This window comes from Drosophila pseudoobscura, chromosome X (genome assembly GCF_009870125.1).
Source record: "Drosophila pseudoobscura strain MV-25-SWS-2005 chromosome X, UCI_Dpse_MV25, whole genome shotgun sequence".
NCBI lineage: Eukaryota > Metazoa > Arthropoda > Insecta > Diptera > Drosophilidae > Drosophila > Drosophila pseudoobscura.
In genome coordinates this window covers 65,372,014-65,395,222 of record NC_046683.1, presented here as the reverse complement: position 1 = coordinate 65,395,222, position 23,209 = coordinate 65,372,014, and the positions used below count along the sequence as shown (strand labels likewise).

The window sequence follows — 23,209 nt, the reverse complement described above, 5'->3', positions numbered from 1 at the left end:
AAGGCCTTGTACAAAAAAATTATTGTATCTCCGTTAAGTGCTAAATTCTATGGTCGTAGTACACATTTCTGTGTTTCTCGTTTTGTGTATGCGTGTGTGTGTGTCTGTGTCTGTGGGTGTGTGTATATGTATGTACGTTATATCGTAATATGTATAGATAGGATAGCATTTGGGGCGTTGTTAGTATTTATAAACAATTGCATTGAATAAATGTAAAAAAAAAAAAACGTAAAGCATCGAACGTAATATTTGCTGTACGTACATACATATGTATATATTTATATGTACGCGTACTATATATCTTTACATAACGAATCGGGCCTCCCCGAAGCCGCTTGGCGGTCCTTCCATGCATGCATGAATATGCAGTACGAAATAATACGAATTAAAATTAAACTAAACGTATTTTGGCACTGTAAATAAAAGTTGCATCCGATAAAACCCTACAAAAAAAAAAACCATACATTACAAATTGCTGCTATCAAATGGGGAAATCAATCGTAATAAATTACACAAAGTTGCCAAATGCCAAATGCCAAATGCAGAGATATCTCTCTATCCTCCTATCCCTACTATCTCTCGTAGATGCTAAGATTTTTCGTTTGATTATGCTAAGAGGCTGCTCTGCCCTGCCGTGGGGCCCCCATCCCATCTAGACCATCCCGAAGTCGGTGCAGACTGAAGCTGCCGTTGCGGCCGCCGCTGTTTGGTTGTTTTGCTGCTTCTCCTTTGAATTGTTTGCGGCTGCCGCTGCCGCCGCCGCCGCCGCTGCCATGTTCAGCTCCACCAGGGTGTCGATGCTGTTGAGGCTGACGCCCTGCAGGATCTTGCGTGCCGCCAGCGACGTAAAGTTGAACGACAGGTCGGTGAGGCTGGGAAAGTTGTAGAGCTCCTCGTTGCCGCCCGCCAAGACACTGCCCATGCCCATTCCCATGCCCATGCCCATGCCCTGCTCCAGGGACTCCTTGGTCAGGCTGAGACGTCGGTCGATGCCCTCCTTGTCCATGGCCTTGTCGTTGGCCAGATCCTTCAGCGCCAGATTGGGCTCGCTGCCCACCGGATTCGGATTGTTCGACTTGCGCAGCAAGTGGGCCAGCGCCATCTCGTCGCCGTTCATCGAACCCTTCTGCAGCTGGCAGACGGACTCGTAGCAGAGGTGCTTCAGATCGGAGCTGCTGTTCATCATCAGATTGTGGTTGCTCTGCGCCGGGCCCAGGTCCTTGGAGCTCTTCTCGTAAAAGTGCAGATTGCCCACGGACCCGGCGATCTCGAAGTCCTGCTTGGCCAGGGCCGCCAGCTTCAGGGGCTGCTGCTGCTCGGCACTGGGCGAGTTCGGCTGCGACTCGTTCTTCAGGACATTGTTCTTGTAGGCAATCCCGTTCGCCAGCTGGAGGCAGAGCTTCCGGCTGTTGTTCATTGTGGCATCATTGTTGGTGTTCTTGGCGTACTTGCCGCCGTCGTAGATCGGGATCTCCGGGATCTCTGGCATGTCGACGGGGCACGTGTTGTCCGGCGAGCAGCTCTCGCTGATGAAGGAAATGGAGTCACAGGTCTCCGAGTTGGCCTCCGTTTCGCTGAGGGTCTGCTCGTTGGACACAGACTCCTGCTGCTGCTGTTGCTGCTGCTGTTGCTGCTGGTGCTGCTGCTGTTGTTGTGCTGCTGTCTGGCGGACTGGCGTGGAGGTGGCCGCTGGAGCAGACGCCGGAGCGGCCGCTGCAGCTGGGGAGGAGGTCTGCTTGGAGAGCGTCTTCTTGATGATCTCCCCCCGCTCGTTGGTCATCGTTTCGTTGTTGATGATGAACACATTCGAGTTCTCCAGCATCTTGCCGTTCTCCAGGGTGATCACGCTCCTCACTGGCGAGTTCTGCACAAAGATCTTGGTGCTGGGTATGCTCTGGCCGGCCCCGCTCGACGTGGTCGTGACCTGCAGCGTGATCGAGTTGTTGCTGCTCGAGTTGGGCACTCCGTTGTGGGTGTGCGTGTGGGTGTGGGGGTAGCTGAGCTCCTCCAGGATGCGATTCGGTGTGCTAGCCCTCTGCCTCTGGGCCTGGGCCTCGGCCACGCGGGCCCGCATCGCCTGGTGACGCGGCGTGCCCCGCGGCGAACCGTTCAGCAGCAGAATGGAACGCGTGCTGCCGCCACTGCTGCCACTGCCGCCGCCTCCGCCGCCGATGCCACTGCTGCCCGTTGAAGGGGGCGCCACCACGGCGGTGTTGGTGGAACACTGCGAATCGAGACTAGAATGGCCGCTGGTCTTCTGGCTGAACGAGACCTTGCCGATGCTGTCGATGCTCGAGGGGCCGCTCGCGAACATCGAGGACGTCTTGCACGACTCCAGGCTGGAGGGGCCGCTGCTCTGCAGGCTCCTGTACGTGGCCTTGTTGTCCGTGCAGCTGTTGATGATCAGTCCGTCCGTCTGGCGCTTGGCCGCCGCCGCCTTCAGGGTGGCGGAGCGCGAGGGCGAGCTCTCAAAGATGTGCTTCCCAATCACCGACTTTTGTGCTGTCTTCGGGGGCGCGTGCCCCTGCCCCTGCCCTTGCCCCTGCCCCTGCCCCATGGGGTGGCCCAGGCGCGAGAGCGTGGCCGAGGAGTGGTTCATCTTGGCGGCTGTCGTCGTGACTGTGGTGGCTGGTATGGACTGCGTGGAGCGAGGTAGCGAGCCGCTGCAGTAAACCGGCGAACGGCGTCGGATGGGCGAGCAGTCGCGCGAGGATATCAAGAAGGTCGATTCGCTGGACATGTGACGGCGGTGGCGACGCGGCAGCGTCGACGAGCGCTGGCTCAGCTCCGAGCCGTCGTAGAAGGTCGAATTGGAGAGGGTGTGGGCCACAGGCATGTCCTGCAGGAGACGGGAACGGGAACGGGAACGGGCTTAGAATGGTTATGGGGGCTTGGAAAGTGTGCAATGCTTACGTGCTCGGCCGTTTGGGTGCCCACGCTGTGCAGATGGACGGCTCGCGTGTTGAACCACTCTGCGGGCGGGAACTGTGCGGAATATGTCTCGATCTGGCGCTGCTTGGCCCTGCCACTGCGTCGGAACAGGCGTGAGAGCAAAGATCCTTTTTCTGTGGGATCACAAGTCATAAATCGGATTAGTAGGGATCGTCCAGGGGACGGCCGGGGATCTTCCACTCACTGGGTGATGACGAATCTGTGCTTTGGTATTCCGAGCTGCTGCTGTCCGTGGTGTTCAGCGTCTGGGCGTACGTCTTGGACAGACTGCGGGTGGAGGCGCAGCGTTGCAGGCGCTTCGATGATCCAAAGAGCCGCAAACTGTGCCGCCGCTCCAAGCTGCGTGGCGTCGGAAACGAGGCGCTGCGTCGCTTGGCCGCTCTTGGGTAAATGATCTTGTCGTTGGGGTTGCCTGTTGATGGATTGATGGATTGACTAGCGATTGATTCAACGTTTTGTTGACTCACCTCCGCAGATCACATCCGCCAGATTCGTTTGGATGCACTGGTGGGTGAGGTCGCCGTCCCGCTCCGTGGATATCTCGCCGTACAGCGAGTGCAGGGCCTCCGAGTTGGACATGAGCATGGTGCGTGCCTCTTGGGGCACCACATCGTCGCTGTGCTGCTGCTCCTCCTCCTCCAGCTGGGCGTAGGCCAGGCCCCCGTTCATCTGATGGTGATTGCTGCGCGGTCGCGACCGACTGCGGCGTCGTCTGCGGGCGAGCGAGGGGTCAATGGCGTGGCGTCCAAGGATATCGGGTCAGGGGGGGCACACTCACTCTGGCGTAAAGATGAAGTATCCCTTCGACGTCTGGTAGATCTTCTGCTCCTGCATCAGCTGGGCCAGCGTGTCGTAGATCACCTCCGTGGCGGGCGTCGTCATGTGGGGGAAGCGGGCGCCCAGCTTGCCCCGCACATGCTCCACGGTGGCCGACTGCCCCTCGGCGGTGAGGTCCATGATCACGTCGCAGAGCGCCTCCGGCAGCGGCGTGAACTGTCCCTGAACCGTCGGCGTCACAATGCAATCGTCAATGTCGCCTGCAACGAGCGAATGGGTGGAAGGGGGCCCGGGGGAGGGGGCACAGTGAGTTTTTGATGGTCATGCTACGAATAAGGCTAATCATCGCTGCCACAAAACCAGCTACGCCCCATTTTGGGGCATCGCAACTTGCTCGCATTTTTGCAACGAAACTCGCGGGCATTTTGGGTGGCCACCAGGGAGACTGCCGCTCCGTTTGCCTTGGCTCGCTTGGCATTTTGGCCACAAACCGAGTGGCCGGGGTAATTAAACCGAATCAAGATCGCCAGCATCGTCAGTGACCTCTCACGCTCGCGCTCACGCTCTCTCTCCGTCTCTGTCTCGTAGGAGGTCATGCCACATCGATTCCCTCCACCGCCTCCTCCTACTGCGGCTGCTTTTATGGCCAGAGGCATCACCGAAGAAGGGAATACTCTGCAGCCCGAGATCTGTTCTGGCACTCCCTCCCCCTCGTCATCAGAGGCGCGGCGCAGTGGCATCTTTGCAGCTTTGGTGCCGCCTCCGCCAGAGACGCTTCCTCTAAGCGACAAGCGACACCAGCTACGCCCCCGAGGCAGCGTGTGTGTGTGTGTGGCATGCCTCAAAACTGCAATAACCGAGGGCGGGGAGGGGGGATGGGATGGCTGCAAAATCAGACCAAGTGTGTGACGACCTCCGGTTGCCCAGGCACTGGCTGCGTCCTTGCGGCACGTTGCATAATCAATTTTTCAAGTTTTCACTTTCCGTTGCCAGCAGCTTGCAGCTTGCAGCTTGCGCCTGGTGTGTGCCCCTTGTGGCACTACCCGGCAGCAATTTGCGCCAGCAATCGCCAAAGACAAAATGCCATGTGGGATGCTCCATCGTCAAGGACAATTAGTGGCAGATAGGCGACGGGCCAGCCAGCCAGCCAGCCAGCCAGCCAGCCAGCCAGCTTGCAACAACCGTCGCCACAAATCCGCCTTTCCCCTCTCTCCAGCTGCCACTTCCTCTCTCTCTCCACCCCTCTCCCCTCTCTCGCACTTTCACATTGCAAATTTGTCCAGCGATTAATCTTTGGGGGGCGGCAGGGGGGGGGGGGGGGGAATCGCACTCAATCTCCATCTGCAAGTGCAACCATTTGTTGTCTGCCACTTGGATGCACTGCCGCACGCTCTCTCTCTCTTCATCTGCGATATTTGCCTTTCGGTGATGATAATCCGTGCCACACACTCCCCCTCCCCCTCCCCCTCTCCCTCCTCCCCTGCCAGCAACGCCCTGGCTCATAAATTTTGGGCCAAGCAGTAGCCAAAATTTTGGGGCCTGGACAAACAGGCAGGGCCGCCGCACAGCGAAAACAAACAAATATCTCTGCGGATGGTCTACATATTTTTACGACGACTGGAGGGAGTGCCCTCAGCACTTCATCGTTGCACTTCGGGGCCAAGCAGATGGCGGGCGTCGTAAACCGATGATGGGGCAATGGACGGGACCCATCGATGACATGCCACTGCCACTGAACGCCCCCGCATACTTGCCGCAAAGGCATGGCTTGGGTCTGTGGGGAAGGTCACAGATGCAGAGATTCAGAGACGGCAAACGCATCTGTGGAGAAGTTCTTGAAGCTCAAACAATGCAAAAAAACTACTTATATCCAAAGCCATCTACACATTTTTCTATAGTTTTATTTGTTCTTAGTTTGCTGTACATTTTGCCCCCATTTCTGGTGGCATTCCGACACTCACAGATCATCGGCCTATAGGCCTTTAGGCAGCCTCCCTTCGTCCTATAGAGGACAGGATGGTGTGGAATAATCATGCCCACTCCCTCTGATGCTTAACGCATTCCATCTGAGTCGTGTTTGAATTTGAGCCCATGAAAGTGGCAACATTCCTTGTCTAAAGCACCGATCATCACTTTCGGATGAGCGTAATTTTTCATATTTGGCTCGTTCAGCCGCCAAATGGGTTCCCAAACAGAAAGAAACCAAATTAAAGGGAGACTTAAACGGTTTTCAATGAATCCCACATCTGTGAAGATCTGCATCGAAGGCTGCATGCGGGGGCTGGTGCTGGGGCAAGATCAAGGCTCTGCCCACTCTCTTTTTTTGTTACCTGCACTGCTCCTCCTCCTCCTCCTCCTGCGAGTGCAATTTGTTCCCGTTAGCCTGCGGGCGTTGCCACCCCGTCGCAATTAAAATTAATAAACGAAACGAAAAGCAAACGTCGTGACGCCCCCACAACAAAATAGTCGGCGAGTATTCGGATTTCGTTTCGATTTCCAAATGCATTTCTCTTGCCCCCCTCCAGAGTGGGGGGGGATAGAGGGGTCCACTCTTAGTGTTTATCGTTTAAGGAAGTGTTAATTTATTTGCTCCTCTCGTTCCCATTGGCTGCGAGGCAAAGCCTCCCCCGAAAAAGAGCGACGAACAAAAAAAAAAACACAATAATAAATTGCCTTCGATGGCCAAAAAATTATTGATTATTTCGAAATGGACAGCGTTAAAAGTTTATGATGCTCCGCGTTTTGCTCCATTGTTGTTGTTGTTGCATCGCTGGCGGTTATGAGATCAAACGCGAAAACATAAACACAGAGGAGGAGGGGGGAAGGGGGGGGGAGGGGTTGGGGTAGGGGTTGAGGGGGGGGAAACGCGAAAATGTGCCAACAACACGATAGGCGCACAAGATTTCCTCTTTTTATATTTTTGAACGTTTTGCCTTTTTCTAAGAGACGGGAGGAGGCACGAGGGGAGGGGGGGGGGGGAAAGACTAAAGACTAAAGAGAAAAAAAATCATACATCAAGATTATTGTTACTTGCGGCAATTGCATCACAGTAATGGCCACAGCGTCGGATCAGCAGTGGCTGGTGGCAAGGGGGGCAGGGAAGGGGGGGCAGGTTAGGGGGGCACGGGGGGAAATCGCAAGAAACATTTTTCATTTGCATAAAAATTCATGGCAACTACAAGCGCTAAAAATGTTTGCCGCATGTTGCGCAGAGGGGGGGGGGGGGGGGGGGGGGGGGGGGGGGGGGGGGGGGCAATGGGGATCGGTCTGTGTCTTTTGCCTTCCAGTGGGAGGTAGATGCAAAAACACAACAACCTTCAAGCTACAAAACACTTGACTCCGACGCCAGGCCCCCCCCCCCTCGCCCACCCCCTCCCCCTCCCCTGCGAAATCCGAGAGAGCTCCACGAGAGTCCGTGGCGCGTTGACGTCGCTTTTGGGTTTGATTGAACACAAGGATATGTGTCCGGCGGGCAACAAAAGCAACAATAACAACAACTAAAGCTCGGTGCCTTTTTTTTTGAAAACCAAAACGCAACACTTTCACTCTACTTAAGACGGATGGATGGCCAGAAGGAGGCGGGGCGGAGGGGCGGAGAGGACGGCGGGGCGGACGGACACCATCTAAAGCGTTGGTGGGAAAATCGCGGCAATCGTTTTCACGTCTTTTCCATATTTATTATCATTTACAGGCCTCCGTGGGGGGGAGGGGAGGGAGGGGGATGGGGGCCAAGATGCAGATGAGGAGGCCTCGAAATAGCTGAAAGTTTTACCCGCTTATGGCAGAAGTTTGTCATCTGTGGGCTTTCGTTTTCATTTTCACTCTGGCCATCAGAGCCCCCCCCCTGTGCTTGCCCCTCCCCCCCCCCCTCGGGGGCTTCGTTCTGAGGAGGATTTTCTCTCTCTCTCTCTCTCTGTGGCACAGCGAGCTGCTCTTTCCCTCTCGATCCCTTGCCACATTTGCAGCTTTCCCTGGAATGCCATTTTACATAAGAAGTCAACCGCCCCCCCCCCCCTGCCCCTTCCCCCTTGCCACCCCCCCATGCCATGTAGAGCACAACAACAACAACAACAAAAATGTCTAGCGGCCAAAACGAAGGCAATCACGATTTTGTGTCTGAAACGTTTTCTGCGCGTTTTCAATTTCCCATTTAAGTTTTTTCCTTTTCTCTTTGGGGCTCCAGCAGGAGGCAGGAGGCAAAGGCCACGCAGTCGCTGTGGCTGTGGCTGTGGCAGTGGCAGGAAAACAGATACGCCTGTCGCTGCGTTTGCGTCGGGGGCCGGCGACGCTAATTGTTTCCGTCTGTTAATAAAAATATTTTGCAGATCAGCAGCAAATTGAAAACAAGGTCTCCCTCTCGCAGAGGAGCTGCTCCTGGTGGGGGTGCCCCTCCCCCGAGTGCTGCTGCTGCTGCTGTTTATGCAACGCCTCACGACGCGACGGCGGTTCGGTGGCACAGCAAACGAAATGCAAATTGACATTTACGTGGTTGCAACACCAACAAAATGCCAGCACAGCCAAGAGAGTCGGACAGTGGCACATACCCTGTGCCTTTCGGGGAGGCTGGCATCCTGCCTCAAGTCCACCCAAAAGCGTAATACCCTTCGGGCCAAGGGTATGCGCAGCGGCGACACTTTTTGGCCGCCTCTGTTGCCTCCGCTGTGTTAAAGGTCAATGAGTTTGGGGTTAGCGGACCTGAACCCGGCTTGACGATGGGAATGGGCCCGGAATCGTGTCGCCTTTTTGGCCAAATGGTCTGCCATCTTTGGTGCGTATTAGCCCTGCACTCGTGTCGTTTCCTCTGATTACGATTACTCTCCGTCTCCCACAATGGCGCTGAAAGACGACTCCTCTTTGAGGAGTGAGAACGGAACACTTTCCCATCGAAATGAGCGAAAAATCTGCCGAGCGTAACCAAAAAAAACTTTAAATCAAAGTGGGGTTGACCTCATTACGGGGTTGGGGGTGGGGGGTGGAGTAATCAGTGTGACCAGCCAGAAGATGACGAAAGGGAACCAAGGAACGTGGCTTGGAGCGGAGAAGGAGAACAATAGAATTACAATAATCGCTTTGGTAACGCTCTTTTGATGGGCGGTGGGTGGTGGGGGGGCGATGTTTGTGCTCAAGCGACCATGCGATTGAGAAGATGAACTTGCAAAGACAGACATACCTCGATGACAGTGACTCTTGCCTTTTGATCTTTCTTCTGTATTTTCTTTTTGCGAACTTGGTTACGCTTTAAAGAATTTCCACCTCCCACACACACACCGCGCCGGGGAGAGCCAGTTTGTTGACCTTCTTCCAGAAATTGCCTCGAAACTTCTAACGGCAGTACTGCTCCACTGCTTTGCAGTACCTTTGAAGAGCAGCATGTGTCTGGGACTCATATGCGTGTGTGGCAACATGCTGCTGGGCTTCGGGCCGCTCTGTCGCTGTTGTGGTTTCTGATTTCTACAGATTAGCGATTTGTTAATGGCTTCGAATATTAAGTTACAATTATCAGACGGACGGACGGACGGACGGATTGCCAGAGCCGGGAGCCGCGGCACTGTCATGGCCACATTTCACTTTCAGCAACATCTCCGGCGGACGACGGACGACGGACGACGGGCGATCGACGAGAAATCGTGATGAAATTGATTTGCGGCTCTTTATTTTTCACTCGGCAATCAGACCGACAGCACTCTCTCTCTCTGTCTCTTTTTTCCAACTGGGAACTGTATAATTTTCTCGCTTTCCAGCTATTTTGCATTTGCCATTTGTCTGTTTCTTCACTGCCTTCTCTGTTTCCCACCACTCCACTCCACACTCCACTCCACTGCTTGCTTCCTTCACTTTAGTGATATTCCGTTGTCAAATTGGCAGCAGAGGCAATCTTCACTCCCCACTCCCCACTCCCCACTGCACACTGCACACTACACTCCCCCTCCACACCACTTGGCTCTTTAACACGAAACTGAATTTAATTTGCTCTTCAGTTTCTTTCGTTTCATTTGTTGTTTTTGTTGCTGTTGCTTATTTGGCATGTTTGTTGTCTAATTGAGCGAGAAATTGCCGCCTGATTGATTGTTTTCCATGCAATGTGTTATTTATTTTGTTACTTCTTTTGTTGCTATTGTTATTGCAATAGTTATTGCCATTGCCATAGTTATTGCTGCTTTTATTTCCCCACTTTTCTTCGGTTTACTTTGCCATTTGTTGCCGGTGCTGGTGCCGGTGCCGGGCTAGCAACATTCTTGTGCCTTGCTTTTGGGAACTGCTTGCTAGGGCTGAAGGGCAGTTCAAGATCCTGTTCGTTGGGACTGCTTGTTAAGTGAAACCCCGCCGTTGTTTAGCCCCTCTTACGATTAAATTTTAATTCGCAAATAACAACCTGCCGCCAGTCAATAAAAATACATTTAATTTAATGTCACACCATGCCCAGTGCTTTTTGTACCGTTGGTTTTTGATTTGGCCAGAGAAGGGGATGGGGGGGTATTTTTATTTTTAAATTGCAATTAAAGCTGCAAAATTTCAAGAATCCAAAGCTCGCCCGCTTGGTTGGTTTTTATTTGCTGTGATGCTTAGCAACATCTTGCTGTACGCCTGTTGCCAAAATGCGTGTGGAGAGCAGCTTGAAGCATTCCATGCAATTCCTGGACCCACTGTTTAGCAACATATGCAGCTACAAAGTAGTTCAACTGCTTACCAGAGGCTAGCAAGCAGTTAAAGCTGTTTCATGGAGAATTGCGGCATATTGGAGTCTCCGAAATGCATTCCGAGTGCATAATGTGGCATCCACTGCATCCATGCTCGCATGTACATGCGTGTGTGTGTGTCCCACGAGGCCTGGCCGCCTCTTGTTTGCGGATGGAATTGTCATGTTTATGGTAATTAATAGTTAATGGGTTCTACGCCATTGCAGATGTTAATTAGCAAACATGCAGTGCAGCGGATTCTGCCTGCCACACACAGTTGCAACACGCCACTTCACGGCCGTCTATGCCCCCGTGCGGTGTTTGAGTGCGCCTCTTTGTTTGGGCAGACAGCAGCAATATTTCCTCAATTGAATGAATGCCATGCCACGGCCGACAAAGGCCAAATGGAGCGCCCCCTTGTGGCCGCCACGGATTATATATGGCCACGAGTGGCAGCCACAAATCGAAACTTATTAATTCCCGAAACAGAGTTCGCCAAAGGCCGACGACTACGGCTGCGATCTCTGAGCCGGCCGGCCGGGCTGTCCATTTATCAAATCGCAGCAGAGTTGCGGCGATTTTTTGGCCACAGCCTCGGAACAGGACTGTGAAAGTGTGAACTGGGGATTGGGGATTGGGGATTGAGGGGAGGACATGCGCCCAGTGTGGCAGTGGCAGTGGCAGTGGCGGTGGCGGTGGCGGTGGCAGCATTGCATTAACTGCACAGGTGTCCACTTAATTGACAGCTAACGAGGCACCGCGGACCCAGACAGCGGCAGGCATCAATATTTGACGAGGCGCAATGCGGGGGCGGGGGCGGGGACCCCATAGACGAGAGGCTACCTGCACCTTTGCTTTATTTTCACCTCGTAGCCTGTGGGCGGGGAGGGGGGGCTCAGAATGGCGGCAAACGCATGTGCCGCTTGTTGCACAACGGGCAATATCCAAGAAGGGCTTCCGTCTCCGCGTCCGAGTCCGGCTCGGACACATCCAAGGCGCTGTAAAAGCTGGCAGGGCTGTCCTCGCCTCGAGCGGAGACGTCCATCGCGGACCCGGCGTCCAGGTGGAACTTCTCGTTCACGTAGAGCAGCAGGGGATCGTACTGGGCGTAATCGGGGTCATCGGTGATGCGGTGGGGGCGGCGAGGCTGGGGCATGCCTCTTTCCTCCCCCAGGGGGAGGGCAGTCCAGTCGGGTGCAGTCCAGGTGGCAGTCTGCGACAGCTCCTCGGCGAGCTGCAGCAAGGCATTGGCCGGCACCAGCAGCCCCGACTGGTTGCCCCTCCGAATCTCGTTGAACTTCTTCAGAAAGCCAGGCAGAGGGTCTGCTCTACTGTGGGTCTTCTCTGGAGGATCACTGGGACTGAAGCGGGGCGTCGTGGGTTCCGCCTTCGGCTGCTGCTGCTGCATGTCCTCCCCGATGGGCTTCGGCTCCTCCGCCAAGTAGCGCTTCAAGGACTCCGGCAGTGTGAGGGGCCGCCATTTGATCTCAGTCTTGGGGCGATACGCCAGGGGTTTGTTCTGCAGCTGCCCGACGACGGGCTCTGGCTGGGGCTTTTTCTCGGGCCTGACCTCATCCGTGCCACAGAGTACGTCGCGCACCACCTCGAGCTCCTCGAGCTGCCCGTCCGCCAGCCGATCGCTGTCCATGAGGGCCATGGGCGAGGGGAATCGCCGGCAGCTGCCCAGCATCTTCTTCATCTGCAGCTTCTCCTCCAGCTCCTGCTGCACCATCGACAGGATGCCCCAGATGGTGGCATCGCGGCCCGCAGGCATGGACTGGCGGCGCCTGTTGTACTTCCGCTGCTCCTCGTACATGGTCCAGCGCACCTTCACAATGTCCTTCCAGCGCTCGAAGTCCTCCTGATTGGCCACGTTGTCCGCGCGGCGGCACAGATCCTCCACCGACATCGACACGTCGTGGGGCTGGGTTCCTCCTTCTGGTCCTCCTCCTGCTCGACGGCTCCTTCGCTCCTTCCACTGAGACGCTGCAGGATACTTGCCTCCTCCACCACTGCATCCGGCCATGGCGTTCGATTTCTACGCGGCTTCAAGCTAATTTTGAATGGAATGTTCTACGCCGAAACTGGGGGTTCAAGGGTTCACCTTTTTTGTTCGTTTCCGTTCGAAATGTATCGCCAGGATAGCTACGACTACGTCTACGACTACGACTAGAACTCACCCACAGAGCTGATCATATAAGTGGCCGGCGGCTTGAGGACGCTCCGCGCAAAGGCGCCGCGCAGGACCTCCAGGGCGCAGGGCTCGGCGGTGACCAGCAGCATTCCGGGTGCCACATGTCCGGCGTATTTGAGGGCGCGTGTCGCCGCCGTCAGAGGTCCGTTCCACCAGCACTGGGCATTGGCCGCCAGGAAGTTCTGCAGAGGAAACAGAGAGAGAGAGAAGAGGATTCATTAGAAGGGGCGGGTATCCACGGCATCCACAGCATCCCCAGCATCCACGGCATCTCCTCATCAGCTAATTGACAAATTGCAGTGCAGCGAGTGGCATAATTGTGTGGCAAGTGGCAGAGTGTCTGCTCAAGGAGTGAGCTATCCATCTGTGGGCGGAGTGCAGCCGCTGCCTGGCTGCCCGGCTGCCCGGCAAAACCATCAATTAGCCAAAGCGGATCGACGACACGCCCCTCCGCAATGCCGGCTATGAGGCATACGAGGGGTGGCGCCACAAAATCCGCTGCCTCATTGCATCTCGCTGTTGAAGCATTTCTTGGGGTACACGTTCCCATTCCCCCATTCCCCCATTCCCATTCCCACTCTCAGGTCCATATCGAAATCCTTAACACGTTCTTCCATGGAAATGGCAACGGGGGGTAAGGGGGAAGGGGGAAGTGGGAAGGGGAAAGGGCACTGTCGATGGGGCAACAAATAAATGTCCAATTTGTGCAGTGACAGGAACACTTGAGGCACGTTTTTGATGTAAACACGGACAAAAAGGGTCGAGAGTCAAAGCAGTGCCCAAAGCGGACAATGGCCAGGAGAGGGAGACGGAGAAGGGGGGGAAGAGGGGGGGTAGGAGGAGGCCACAAAGAGGCCACAGAGTGTGAGTGGGGTGTGGGGTGTGGGGAGTGGGAGGAAATGCAACTTTTGGGTCTAAAGTGCAGATCTCTCTCCCACTCCCACTCCCTCTCCACCTCTCCCCCTCTCCGTCTCTCTCTCTCTTTCTCTGCATCTGCATCTGTAGCCGCCGGAGTTTCACGCTTTGTGGCTTTCTGTGTCGCTAATGAACATTCATCCAGTTTGAAGATCTGACCTTTTCGCCGATGGACGGATGGGAAGGATGCCATCCCGATGGCTTGGCTATGAAAAATCTAAGCGCCCGGGCAGCCATTTTCCATTTGCCTCAGGGGATCTCAGGCGACAGAGGCCCGTGCCAGTGCCCGTCCACTCTTATATAAGTCTCCCCCCTCCCTACCTCCCTGCCCGCTCTGGGGCCACTCAATTAATGCATGAGAAGGCGAAGAAATTAACTCGTCATTGCAAGTCCCGTCGTCGTCGCCAGGTGGCGCAACAAAAGTCCAAGAAGTTTCTGCCCGTCTATTATCGATGCCCGTATGACATTAGCTGCTCGTCGTCCATGGGTGCAGAGCTGGCGGCAAGCGAGTGTCATACGAGCCTAAGCTGAATAGCAGAGCGGCGTGTAAAGCCGTCGGCTTATCTTTTGAGCTGGCATGACACTTACTTCTCTTCTCTGCTGTGGATGTTCATTGCAGTGGCGGGAGTAAGTGTCAAACCAGCATAGGCTGGAGAGCGAGAGCGAGAGAGAGAGCGGATGTTCGTTGTGAGCTTTGTACCTGCTGGACCTGAAGTTCTGATAAAGTTTCCAAGCTCTCGCTCTGCACTCTCCCTCTCTCTCTCTCTGGCTCGCGCTGCGTTCCTTCCGAGAGCGAGGCGGCCTTTGCCGAGAGAGCAACGAAACGGTGAGCAAGGCGCAGAGCGCTCTGCTTGCGGTACTGCTGCTGCATTTTCTCTTTGTTTAGCTCTGCACTCCCCCTCCTCCCCCTCCCCACCCAGTCCCTGGAATTTGTGCCGCATCATTTCTACAGACACGAGACAAAATGCCAAAGACAGAGACAGAGGCAGCGACAGAGACAGAGGCATCCATCGATCAAAGCGGAACAGGGAAGCACCCATCAAGGGGGAGGGGAGGGGTGGGCTAAAGAGCACTCTCTCTCTCTCTCTCCCTCCGTCTCTCCGTCTCTCTTCTCGATCTCGTTTCTTGGAAGTTAATGCAAAAACTCTTCAATAATCAAATCAAATGCTTGCCGCACCGAAAGCTGTCGTTTCTTTGCCTCGGGCCGCCGCTGCCTCTCCCCTCCCCCTCCCCCCGCCCCCACCGTCTTGTCTGCCTTTCGTGGGGCGGCTTTCGTTTTGGGACTTTTACTCAATTTCGTGTAATAGAAAACTAAACAGTAAAACTCCCACAAAAAAAAAAGACGAAACTATCACCAGAGTCGCAGTGCGGCCTGTGGGGAGGAGAGAGGGGTGGGGAGGGGAGGAGTGGATACACACGTATGAGGCCTGCCACTGCCACTGCCACTGCCTCTGCCTCTGCCTCTTTGTAGATCTCTCGTGTGTGCCGCATAAAAAGATAATAACAATCTACAAACAAATGCTCACTGAAGGCAGAGCGACGGGGGGCGGCAGAGCGACAGGGGGGCAGGTGAGGGGGGGGGGGGGGACATGCGGCATGTGGCAGGCAGTAAGACAGTAAGCTGCTGTTGCGGACTTTGGAGCTTAATAGAGTTATGATGAAGTATAATAATCCTTGACCTTTCCACTAACGAACATCAGGTTGCACAGCCCCACAGCTCCACAGCCCCACCGCCGCTCAGTCGCTGCTCTTGAGCACAAGTCAAAACGTTTTTTGGCTTTGCCCCTCTTCGGCCCCTCTTCGGCCCCCCTTTTGGCATTATTGTTGCTGCCACTTTTGCCTGCCGCTCCGCTCTCGACCCTTCATTTGACTTTAAAAGCGGCATTTACTGTTCGCCAAATGAGAAGCGAGTCCGGGTGCCGTCCGTCCGTCCGAAAATGAAATCATTTCGCAGGTAGACATTTCATTTCGACATTTCGAGCTGTGTTGCTTTGTCGCTGTGTCGCTTTGTCGCTCTTCTCCTCTGAATGTGAAGGTGGAGACAAATTATGTGCCTCTCTTGAGACAAATGAGGGGCTGCTGTCCATCCCCTCTTCCCTACCCACTCCTCTGAGAGCCAACGCTTCACCGACCAACGGATGGTCCTCGAAAGAGAGCAGCTGCGGTGACGACGTGGCGCCTCGTATCGCCAGAAGCACAGCGCCCTCCCTACGATATCCTCGTTGATGCCTGGGGAAGCTCTCTATTTGCCTCACTACCTCAAAGGCAACGTATCGTAGCCCTCAGTCGTATCCCTATTCCTGTCTTGTCCTGTCATCATTGTTTATTTGTCTGGTCAAGTGGGTGTCCTGGCACTGGCCGGCAGCCCTGGATCAATGGCCTCTGGGGATGAGGGTCCGAGCACAAGGCGGAAAAGTCCAATCAATGCGCAACCATCGCTGATAAGGACACAAATTGCAGGACCAACGCCCACTTTCTCTCCCTTCGAAGGCGTTTCCTCGAGTTCGGCGAGGGGTGCGGGGGTTGGGGGGTGGCACGAGCCATGACTTTTGTCAGATATATCGAGGGGATGGTTGCCAGGATGGCCCGGTCGGTTCAATGACCAGAAATCTACTCTTTTTGGCTAAACATGCGATTTGTTTTATTAGTTTCTCCCCACCCCCCCCGACCGCCCGCTCCCCGCCCCGTCAACAAATTCTGGCAGGAGTCCTGACTGCCAACAAAATAGTGCACAACAAGAGGGATGGCAGGGGATGGCAAGGGGTGGCAGGGGGTGGCAGGGGATGGCCTGGCATGGCATGGGAGATCCCACGGATAGTGTCCCCGAATCATGGCTGGGAATCGCATCTGTCTCGCCATTTGGCAGCCCCACTGCGGTCGGATATTTTTGCCACAAAATTAATTACAAATATCCCCGAAATTCTCTCGCAAAAACTGACTTTCAACTGGAAAAAAACTCCCGGGCAAAAGTCCTTTCAACTCTTTCGCATAAATAAAGCCTGCCTTCCATCGGCAAGGGCGGGGGGGGTTTGGGGGGGGACAAAAGTTTTGCAATTGCAAAAACTTTGCCATAAAATAAAACGTAAAACGAAATCGGTGCAAAAAAGCAGGCCAGGACATTCGCTGGGACTCGACTAAAGGATACCCATTATTCGGGACGGAAAGGCGCCCTTTTCGTTGCTCTCTCCCAGTGCGGCTTAGCAGCACTCTCTATTTGTCTCTCTCTCGCTCCCGCTCTCTCCCAGTGCGGCTTAGCAGCGACGGGCTTGCGTTCGGATTCCTTCCTCTGCTGTCTTCCCTGCCCATTCCTACCCCTATCTGTGCTCGTACTGCCTCTCTCCTCCTCTCTCCATCGTTGGCTCTCTTTCCGCCCGGCTTTGGCCCCTTATCCGGTGCGAATATCGCCGGAATATGCCCACGGATATCAGCTGGAAAAAATCAGCACCTCAATTTCAAAACCAAAGCGTGAAAAGTCTATTAGAGATGGCCGGGCTCTGGGGCTTGTCTGTGGGAACAGAATCAAGTGTGGCGCCCCCGCTCCCCCGCTCCACCTCCACCTGTAGTAGACGGACGGACGGGGAGGGGGGGGCCCAAAGGCTTTGTTGTGTGGCTGCCTTTTGTGTTTCGGCGTTGAAGCTTCGCTGGCACTTGCTGAAATGTTATTTGGGGACGGGTTGGGGCCACGGAGCCCTTTGTACTCGTCTCTGGTGTCTGTCATTCAGTTGGAGCTCCCCTCCCCCTCCCTGGCAGCATTTAGCACGCAATTTATATATGGATTACATTTCCGTATTCCATCAGGGAGCTTGTCATTCAATCAATCCCGTAGATCACGCAACGGCCCGCTGTCAGGGCTGCTAATGAGAAATTCCCCCTGAGATCCCGCGACTGTTCCCGGGGGGGGCACGGGGGAGCAAAGATTTTAATTACTCAATTTTGAGGCTCATTTGGAGTGCATCATTTGGCACATCGTTAAATCGCATCGTTAGGAGCACATATCGGTAATTAGTTAACTGCTTGACCCTGAAAACTTGACACTGCAATGCTAAGCCGCAGTGGGAGAGAGAGAGAGGCATTAACTATTTCGTGTGGGAACCGGAATCGATGGTCCCGTAGGGGAATACGAGTGTTCCCATCATAATCATCCGGTAATTGTTTCAATTCCGGCTACTGCTTGCGCCCTTTCTAACTCTCTCCCAGTGTGGCTTAGCTCGAAGAGAGGCCACCCCTACTGTGTCTCTCTCTCTGTCTCCCTCTCGCTCGTTTTCCAGGGCTATTGCCACTCTCCCTCTCTCCCAGTGTGGCTTAGCAGCAAATTGCAAGTTTTATTTCCAACAAACGAGATCTGTGGCGCAAAGAGAGGCCCCAAAAAAGTACTTACGTGGCTGCCAGGTTTGACTTTTTTGTTTTTTTCAGCGTCGTGTCGCCTGGCCTGACCGAAAACAGCAGCAAAAGCCAAAGCGGGTCTCCAAGTGTCTCTCCAACTTCCATTTTCGGCCACTCTGCGGCCCAGGGGCGGGGAAGGGGGACGACCTTGTCGCCCCAGAGCCTACGGCTGGGGGAGGGGCGGGAGGGGAAGGCAAACAATTGCCTCAATGTTTGTCAATCAAATAAGTCCATCGATGATGATGATTCCCATCAAATCAATCGCCAGGCGCTCCGCATGCCGACAATCAATTAGAGACACACTTTTGCCCCCCTCCCCCTTCCCCCTACCCCCCCCCCCCTCTCAGCACGGCTCAAAACTTAAGTAAATTTGCGTTTAAATGTTGCACCATTCGATCGATTCAATCTCAATCAAAGCAATTGAAGATGATGAAGCGGCACGGGGCACGGGGCACGGGGCACGGGGCACAACAATTGAAATCTCTCTTTTCTTTTCTCTCCCTCTCTCGTTCGATAAATCCCATAAAGCCAATTGGCTCTGGCCCACGTCTTACCGCCGCTCCACTTTGATTGCCCCAATCGGCTGGAAGTTGCAGTTGCACTTGCCCCAGCCACCAGAACAAAAGATACAAAAGAGCCGCCTTTCGAATGAGCGCGGAACAGTGGAACTTCCGCAAGATCCGCTCTGCTCCTCGGGGAATCTCTTCATATGTTCTTCAGATACTTTAGAGACGTCTTCGGGTGCCATTTTCCCCCCTAAAAGGTCTCCATTTACCTCCATTTTGAGGAGACGTTCCACTGGAGGAGGCCCTACTTGTGGCCCAGCATAGGACCTCCATATAAGATCGATATATACTTCCATTTAAAAGATTTCGTATGAGTTTTGGCTCTAGCAAATCTTCGATTTCCCCTTTTCCCAGTCCTTCCACCCGTGCCCCGCCCCACACACAGGTTTGCCTTCGTTCTGGCCCCAACAAAAACTTTCCATTTCGCATGAGATACTCGCCCGAGAGCCCCCACCCTCAGAGCCAGTTCTCTCTCTGGGTTTTGTTTATGGAGCTGCGGTTCTCAGGCGTCTATGGCTCCCACACCTGCCCCACATCCATCCCCCCTCCACCCCCCTCCCCTCCCCTGCCCATGACGTAATCATTTCGCATCCGTTTGAGCTATTTCACAAACAAACTTGTTGCAAGCTTATTAATTTGGCTCAGGCCTCGCGGGGGCAGAGGGGGTCTAGGGGGGGGGCAGAGGGGAAAATCGACTAAAATTGATGTGTTTTGTTTTTGTTTTTGTTTTTGTTTTAGGTGAAGTCATTTGCGTGCAGGCAAACACTAAACACGGTCTGAAAGCGGTTCAGAGATCAGCTCCGGGCCTGAGCTCGAGATCAGAGTTGGAGTCGAGACTGGAGACTGGAGACTCGCGAGTCGCTTAGTCGTTGAGTCGTTGAGTCGCCACGCCGTGTCCCCTGACAAATTTGCACAAAATAATAAAAACACATTTTAAATGCCCTGAAAATCGACTCTGAGACGAGGAAGGGGAACGGCGGACGAGGGACGGGGGACGGGGGGGAGGTGGTAGGACTTGGTCTTAAATCAGTTTTTACCCCCGCCACTGAGTGACATTTAGAGCTTTTGCTTTTGGTGTTGCTTTTGGTGTTGCTTTTGCAAAACTTTAATGGGATTTCGGTGGGGGATTTGCGGGCTTTCAGCGGATCTGTCGTTTCTTTCTAATTAGATATTCAAACTAGTTTCCGTACATGGGGTTGTCTGTGGCCTATTAAAGATATGCGATGTATGGGAGAAGGAAGTCTTTGGAGATCCCTAACTGGACAGCAGGCAGCGGACTGCGGACTGCGGACTGCGGAAGGTCTTCGGGGAGCTGTGCTGGAGGTCACTTTTTCCTGTCTTCGAAAAGGGAATTTCCTCCGAGAAGTTTTCCCCCCAGAGGGGTTTCCATTGGGAGGATTTGCATGGAGTGGTCGCTGGATTGAGGATCTGTCGGCCTTAACCTATCTTTATTTTTTGGAGTATAGAAAGATCTATATATTTAGCCCTCTTTCTATCTATCTAGCTATATCTATATATATCTATCTATCTATCTTTCTATCTATCTATCTGTCTGTCTGTCTGTCTATCTATCTATCTATCTATCTATCTATCTATCTATCTTTCTATCTATCTAAATATCTATCTAAATATCTATCTATCTATCTATCTGTTTATCTATCTATCTGTTTATCTATCTATCTATCTTTCATTCTTTCTATCTTTCTATCTATCCATATGTACATATATCTATCATTCTATGTATCTATCTATCTTTTTATCTCTCTACCTATCTATCTATCTATCTATTTATCTATCTATCTATTTATCTATCTATCTATATATATATATCTATCTATATATGTATCTGTCTAACTATCTATCTTTCTATCTATATATCTATCCATCTATCTATTTATCTATCTATCGATCTATCTATCTATCTTACTTACTTTCTATCTATCCATCCATCTATCAATTTATCCTATCCTATCTCTATCTATCCATATGTGTATATATCTTTCCATCTATCCCTCTCTCTCTCTCTCTCTCACTCTCTTTTTATTCCCCGTTGAGTTCCCATAGTTCAGAGGTCCTTTCCCTCCTCTGCGTGACGTGACATGATGCTCTCCACCAGTTATATAATACCCAGCGAGCCCAGAGAGCCCAGCGAGCCCAGGGCTGTACGATTCGTCTTTGTTTTAATATTTTATGGGGTTTATTTAAATGAATATAACATCCATATAAACCATTGTTTTTCTTTAGTATTTCCTGCAAGTTTTTCTCAAGGTTTCACAAGCGTCTCCCCCACTCCCCCCCGCACCCCCGCACCCCGCCCCACCACCACCGAATCTGTGAGGCAAGTCTTCCGTTATGGCACGCCCTAAAAGCTGCGCCGCACCGGAAACTCTTGCACACATCTTTCGATATGGTCTCTGGGCTGCCCCTTCTCGGGGCATGCCACCGCCACTGCCAGTGGCACCACCTCTCAATCCGCATAATTCACACTTCATTGAGCTTCCATTTCCAGAATATTACAAATCAAATATCAACGACCGGAATTCTTAGCCCCCTCCGCCTTTTCGTGCCCCCCTTTTAGCATCACTCAACGGTTGATTCATACCCCCACCCCCTTCCCCACCCCCCACTGCCACCATTCCCTCCATTCATTGAAGAACTTTTCTTGGACTGCCCCAAATTGCTGTACGGCCCTAAATTATCATCTCTTCCTCCATGGGAATGGCTATTCAGGGCACGCTTCATTCGGTTCTTATCTGCGGCCATGCCCCAGCGCTGGGGCACGTATTATTAATTAGCCCAGTCGGAAACTCAGTTTTGGCCCTCAGCCCCCCTCCCCCCCCCTCCTCCACCAAAAAACGGAACTCCGACGACAATTGTCTCGTAATTTATGCGAGGCATGAAAAGGCAGCCAACAGGCAACATCAGGCCACAGGGGAATGTTTTATGCGACACTTTTTATGTATGCAAAATGCAAACTAAAATGCAAAAAAAAAACACACACTCAAAAAACTGCGGCTTTGTCTTTTGAAGTACAAGAAAAAACAAAAAAAAACAATTAAATGGAAATTAGCCAGCAATTGTGAGGGGCATCAAGTGATTCTGTAGGGCTTAAGGTGCGAAGGGCGTGGGGGGCGGCCCCCTCTCTCAAAGGGGATCTGTGGATCCGCCCGAGCACTGATTCTGTGCTCAACCTTCAACTCCACTCATTTGTGGCACATCAATTAACACTTTTCAACTTGAACTTGTTCCGCCGGATTGTGACGTCACTTTTCGAGGGGTAACATCGGAAGCAGCGAGCCACCAAACAAAAGGACAGAAAAATTCATTTAAAATTTTAATTCTTTTTTTTGTTGTTGCCACCAAACGTGTTTTTGGATACCGATGGAGTTCCATGAACCCATTATTTATTGAAAGGTATTTTTTGTGGTGTTGGGGTTGGGGGGTTGGGGGGAGATTTGGGCTACTTCCTGGCCGAAATTGGCAAAACTTCTTCCATTAATAACAAAAGTTGCAAAGAAGTCCCAAATGCAATCCCCCTTTGAGGGGGGAGGGGGGTGGTTTAGGTCTAGTCTGGATGAAGCACCGTTCCGAGCCATTTATTGTCATGGGAAGCGGGCACACACACACACACACACACACACACAGAGAGAGAGAGAGGAGCCCAAGCGACCTTGAGCCGAGGGAGTCATACTCCACTGCCGCCTCGCCCTCGCCCTCTCTCTAGCCCTCTCTGGCTCATCCTCACGCACTTTTTTGTGGCCCCAGCCTGGAACCAGTTCCTCCTCTCGGTTTTTGCAAAAAAAAAACCAGTTCCCCACCTAGCGTCGTTCCCTTCCGAAAAACTCACCTGAAATATCATATATCCCGAGTCGTACATCCAAAAGTCCTCGGGGGCCGTGTGCCCCGGCTTGGTCAGCTGTATGGCCAGGCAGCGTTGCAAGATCAGACGACAACGCTGTGGACCACCGGGTGATTTGGTGCCCATTTCGTGGCTGTTTCTGTTGCTGTTCTTCTCCTCCTGCGGCGTTGGGGGCTGGGGGTTTGGGCTTTGCTTTTTCCAATCTTTTTTATCGTCTAAAAATAACGCGAAACGCAACGTCGAAGCGGAGGCCTCTGGGGCGGGCCGGGTGGAGGAGGCGGCGGCGGCGACGGCGACGGCGGCGGAGGAGTGCGTTTGTGTGTGTGTCTGTTTCAAAGGTCCATTACGGGGCGGGGAGAGCGTCACTTTTAATGGTCAGAAGAGCACAGGCATGGTGGAGAAAAAAAAGGCATAAAAAAAAGAGCCAAGCGGAGGGAACGAAAGAGCCAGACAAGACGCGAACTCGAACTCGAACGCCGTCGAATGCGCGATAAGAACGAAACCCGTATTCGCATTGAACTTAACAACAACAAAAAAAGAGTAAAACTTGGAAGTTTTGCGTGTTTTCTTTGCACACACTTTTTGATCTGGAAATTTGTGGTTCTTTGGCTCCTTTGGGGTGGGGGGGCGTTTATTTTTTAGAGACACATTTGACTGGCGGCGTTTACTTTTCGACAATCACACAGCTTCGGACGCGACGCATGCGCGCAGGGCACTCCGCGAAAGAAAAAAATGTTTGCTTGCGAGGCAGCAGAGCGGACACGAACCGTACGAATCAAGCGACAAAAACAGACTCCACTCGCGGCGCCAGCCGACCAGCCGACTAGCCAGCAAGCCGACCGACCTCCACACTCGCACTCACACGAGCACGAGCACGAGCACGAGC

General features: G+C 53.2%; 2 protein-coding genes across 2 annotated transcripts; both read right to left on the bottom strand.

Moving 5' to 3' along the window:
- Positions 1 to 129: 129 nt before the first annotated feature.
- ko (Stork-head domain-containing protein knockout) lies at positions 130 to 23,209 on the bottom strand. The gene is made up of 7 exons (XM_033382480.1): positions 22,312 to 23,209; positions 12,587 to 12,782; positions 3,731 to 3,989; positions 3,420 to 3,664; positions 3,137 to 3,364; positions 2,914 to 3,065; positions 130 to 2,839 (listed from the first exon to the last, which is right to left on the bottom strand). Exons 1-7 carry the CDS (start codon positions 22,447 to 22,449, stop codon positions 653 to 655), a joined length of 3,405 nt encoding a protein of 1,134 aa, XP_033238371.1. The 5' UTR covers positions 22,450 to 23,209; the 3' UTR covers positions 130 to 652.
- LOC26532034 (uncharacterized) lies at positions 11,191 to 12,555 on the bottom strand. The gene has a single exon (XM_015188294.2). The coding sequence runs from the start codon at positions 12,430 to 12,432 to the stop codon at positions 11,302 to 11,304; it is 1,131 nt and encodes a 376-aa protein (XP_015043780.2). The 5' UTR covers positions 12,433 to 12,555; the 3' UTR covers positions 11,191 to 11,301.